This window comes from Lactuca serriola, chromosome 6 (genome assembly GCF_051521515.1).
Source record: "Lactuca serriola cultivar US96UC23 chromosome 6, Lser_US96UC23_V15, whole genome shotgun sequence".
NCBI lineage: Eukaryota > Viridiplantae > Streptophyta > Magnoliopsida > Asterales > Asteraceae > Lactuca > Lactuca serriola.
This window is the reverse complement of record NC_136413.1, coordinates 25,782,127-25,786,687: the sequence shown is the minus strand read 5'-3', so window position 1 is coordinate 25,786,687 and position 4,561 is coordinate 25,782,127. Positions and strand designations below refer to the sequence as shown.

The following is a 4,561-nucleotide window of genomic DNA, read 5'->3' as shown; positions in this document are numbered from 1 at the left end:
AGGTTATGGCGTCTTGCCCTATGTTAGCCAGTTTCAACTCTGGACCATTAAGAACACCTTTCAAATAAGACCAAACATGAGAGGCAGTTTCACCTTGACAAAACAAATGAAGTAAAGAATCCTGTTGACTTCTAATGCAGAAATTCAATTTATAAGGCATTTGAAAACCCATGTATCTGAGCCTGTAATCCATAGGAAGAGCATTCCTGAGGAATCTCCAGAAGAAGAGAATAAACCCATCTTAGGAGGAAGCCACTGGTTCCATAATAGAGACCACCAAGGACTTTTCTGGCCATGAATTATGGAAAAATGCCAATAGGAAGCAGATGAGAAAAGACCTGAAGGGGAATGATGCCAAACTAGTCTATCTGGGATGTCAGAATCTAGAGAGATCATGAGGAATCTCCAGAAGAAAAGAATAAACTCATCTGTCGCAATGATGTGGGGCGTCAGAGGTTGTTGCCCGTGGCCAACTCGAAGGATTGAAAAGATCGAGGGTAATTTCTGAGTCTTGCGAGTAAGAGCTGGCCAAGTCAACGGTAAAATTTTAGTCAACTCAATAAGAATTAAACCAAACACCCCCTTAAACATGAAATATTTACGTAACTTATAAAAATTTTCGAAGAATATAATTTTTGGGCCATTAGAGAGCCTGAAGAAAATTTACTCATCTTGCAAGTATGAAAGTAATAAAGTTAGTTTAAATGTTTAATTAATATCCCCAATATAAATTGAAATCAATCCTTTTCTTAAGACGTAATATCGTTTCTGGTGGCATGGGGTTATTTGGGCTGTTGCAATCAAATACTCAAAGGAAGGGACCCACCATTTACTAATCGACAAAATTATTTAAAAAGGAAATCAAAACATAAAAGAGGAAACTCGACTTTCATAACAAAAAGAAGCAAACACATAACATAAAACCCACAAATCTTCTCAAATTAAACACTTTCAATCGCAAAACGGTTTCTTTGAATTCCCATATTATCATCCATCTCTCATCCGAACCACAAACAGATACAAATCGAAGCTTTCGAGCATCTCTCGTTTGTGTTTTAAACTTTTCTTCAACTGCGAATTTTTTACTTTAATCAACCATGTTTATTTCTGGGTTGATTGAGGTTTTCTCTTGATGAATCTTGCGATTAAACGATTGATGATGCTTGGTTCAAGTTGTGCTTCTTGGAAACCCGCCGGCGCCGGCGCCGGAACTGTACCTGACCAGTTTCCGGCAGGTCTCCGGGTGCTTGTTGTTGATGACGACCCGACTTGTCTCATGATTTTAGAGAAGATGCTAAAAAACTGCAATTATGAAGGTACATACAGTGTTTTACCCTTTTTAATTTCTCTCTTCAATCAATAGAACAAATCCAGTTAGATTTAGGGTTCTTAACCAGATCAAACACATACACACAGATTCGGAAACATGTCATCAAAATCGAACCGGATTTCTAGGGTTCTTATCGCTCAATTTGACATACTATCTCCTTGTTTCAATGAATTTTATCTTTCATTGCTAATCGAATTGTGTTTTGATTGCAGCAACGATATGCAATAGAGCTGAAATCGGTTTATCGTTATTGAGAGAAAACAAAAACGGACATGATATAGTTCTAAGCGATGTTCATATGCCGGACATGGATGGATTCAAACTCCTTGAACATATCGGACTCGAAATGGACCTCCCCGTTATCAGTAAGTCACCAGTTTATCAGTTGAAATCCATGTTTTTTCTGGTTTAATTTCTTCAACAATTGGTGAATTTTTACAGTGATGTCGGCCGACGACAGCAACAGTGTGGTCATGAAAGGCGTCACTCATGGCGCCTGTGATTATCTCATAAAACCTGTTCGTATCGAAGCTTTGCGTAATATATGGCAACATGTCGTACGAAAACGAAAACACGAATGGAAAGATTTCGAGCCGGAAGCAAGTCCCGACGTCGCCGCCGCTGATGCCGCTGACCAACACCAAAAAGTACCAGAAGATATTGACTATTCGTCATCGGCAAACGAAGAACGTAATTGGAAAAATTCAAAGCGGAAGAAAGATGATGAAGATGAAGCTGAAGCTGATGCAGAAGAACGAGACGAATCTTCTTCTTTGAAAAAACCTCGCGTCGTGTGGTCCGTCGAGCTTCATCAACAGTTCGTCGCCGCCGTTAATCAGCTCGGAATCGACAGTAAGATCATTTTTCTTCACCCAATTTCTCGATTCAATCTCCATGATTTCGTTTTCTCTAAAACATTTATTGAATCTAATAACGATTCAGAAGCTGTCCCGAAGAGAATCCTGGAGCTGATGAACGTTCCAGGCCTAACTAGAGAAAACGTCGCCAGCCATCTTCAGGTAACTTGAAAACTCAAATTCTCCTCGATTTTTCATCTAATCATCTAAAATTCTCAATTTTCAATCTCCGATTTGGTGTAGAAATACCGGCTTTATCTCCGGCGACTCAGCTCTTCGCAGCATCTGGGGTCGACGTTCCTCGGCAGCCCTGATGGAGGCTTTGCGTCAATGACGTCATTCACCGGCGGCCAATTCCAATCGGCAGTTCTTGCTCGATCAAATAACACAAAATCTCCGATTTCTGTGCCGATGATGGATCAAAGAAACATATTTAATTTCGAAAATCCGAAATTACTTCATGGAATTCCAACAAATATGGAACCGAAACAATTCGTGGGTTTGCAACAATCACAGCAGCAGCAGCAGCTATCATATAATAATCAAATCCTGATTCCAGTCGGTGGTCAAACTCGGTCAAACGGAAACCGGCAACCTGGGAATTACCGAAACGACGACCTTTTGCAATATCCAGAGCAATTCAATCAAGATGACCTCCTAACAGCGATTCTTAAGCAGGTTTTTTTTATGATTTATATTTATCAATTTCTAATATTTTGCTTTGTTATAGTTGTAACTTGTGCATTAACGTTTGTACAATTGGGATTTTGTGATATGCAGCAACAGCAAGAGGCGTTTGGTTTGCCGGAAAATGAGTTTGGGTTTAACGGACACGGTTTGGATGATCTTCCGGTGTAACTGAGGTGGCGTTTTTTTTTTTTTTTTTTTTTTTTTTTTTAATTATCTTAGTGACTATTTTATCTTTTTTTGTGTTATTAAGATATATGGGGTTTGAATTTTTGACTGTTTTTATAGGCAACAAATTGTTGGTAAAAACATGCAAAAATTCGATTTTTGGGTCTAGTGTAAATTTATTGTTTTCTTTTGTTGGTAGTGTTTTTTTTAATGGTTATGTATATAATGTTGGTGGTTTTTGTGTCTTATGTGATTGGAATTAACATGCATACAAACAAGACATAAACAGTGATATAATACAATTCTTGTGTTGCCAAATAATGAAGAAATAAAAGTTTAAGAAATGAGGAGAAAGAGGTCGATTTTGGGTCTCGAAAAGGACAATCTTAATCTATGTTTCTTTCATATGTTAACAAACAACATACAATCATGTATTTGTTATAGAAATTGAATGAAGATGCAATCAAAAAACATAAACATAAAACTTGCAAAATGAAATTTGCATATTATGAACAGATAGAGGCTTGTAAACGTAACGTCCTAAGACAAAATTTGATCCTTATTTGTGTAATATTTTATTCACTTCTAAATTTAGGATACAACTATCTATAATCAAGTTTTGTATGGAAACTTAATTTATGATGAATTTAATGTATGTATTCATGAAATTTGAAAGTGTGTCTATGTATGTTGTGATCATTCATCCAAAAAGATCCCAAAAATCAAATTTGTATTGTTTAAATATGACTGGTATGAAACTGTCAAATTATCAAATTACCGTTTCCAATAATTACTCCAAACAATCTTATCCGTTAAACAAAAGTAAATAATAAAAAGGTGATTTTCAAGTTATTTTATAAGACTTAAGGCCTATGTTTTGACCCTTAAGGTTTTTTTTTTTTTTTTTTTTTTTTTTTTTTTTTTTTTTTTGACCCTAATGTATAGATAAATTACTAGTAGACTCTTAATGATTCAAAGCCCTCAATCCATTAATCAACCCACGTCACGCTTTAGCCCATTGTAATAAAGATAAAAGAACAAGTTTTTTAAACATCAACATAATACAATATTTTGATGTTTCTTTTAAAAAAAAATATCCTCTTCTTATCTATCCTACTATCTATCTTAAATGTTGACATATGTCACACAAATATATTAAAATATTTTTATTTTTATTAAATATAACACACGTCATCCTTTAAGATGAGTATCAAAATATGTACAAAGAAAACATAGAAGAATATTTATTATGTGGGACAACAATTTTGACAAAAATATTAACAAACACCAACTTGTGTGTTTTAGTTAAAAGTTGTCTTACAGTTATATAAGAAAACCGTTGTTTATCAATCTTATATACTCATAAAACGTTAAGTTTGGGAGACTTAAAATTGTAATAAACGTACTCTCTCTAACAAGTTTCGTTTTTTTTTTTTCATGTCTGATTTGGAAATTGCCTTTGATGGATTATCCGAAGATTGAATTTTGAGCAATTCTTCGTAATGTTGATTAATCATAG

The 4,561-nt window shown here is 35.1% G+C and overlaps 1 protein-coding gene across 2 annotated transcripts; it reads left to right on the top strand.

Annotated features, from left to right (window-relative positions):
• Nucleotides 1-889: 889 nt before the first annotated feature.
• Nucleotides 890-3,288, top strand: LOC145058534 (two-component response regulator ARR2-like). Of its 2 annotated transcripts, none has more exons than XM_079006430.1 (6): nt 890-1,316; nt 1,543-1,695; nt 1,772-2,182; nt 2,276-2,349; nt 2,431-2,865; nt 2,968-3,288. In XM_079006430.1, the coding sequence occupies exons 1-6, from the start codon at nt 1,133-1,135 to the stop codon at nt 3,043-3,045; spliced, it is 1,335 nt and encodes a 444-aa protein (XP_078862556.1). In that variant the 5' UTR covers nt 890-1,132; the 3' UTR covers nt 3,046-3,288. The 2 variants fall into 2 exon arrangements, with proteins under 2 accessions (XP_078862556.1, XP_078862555.1); XM_079006429.1 differs by having other exon boundaries at nt 2,273-2,349.
• Nucleotides 3,289-4,561: the final 1,273 nt, after the last annotated feature.

Coding starts and splice junctions, on each gene's coding strand:
- LOC145058534 (XM_079006429.1), top strand. CDS start 1,133: ATGAATCTTGCGATTAAACGATTGATGATGCTTGGTTCAAGTTGTGCT. Junction 1,317..1,542: donor AAAAAACTGCAATTATGAAG/GTACATACAGTG, acceptor TTTTGATTGCAG/CAACGATATGCAATAGAGCT. Junction 2,866..2,967: donor TAACAGCGATTCTTAAGCAG/GTTTTTTTTATG, acceptor TGTGATATGCAG/CAACAGCAAGAGGCGTTTGG.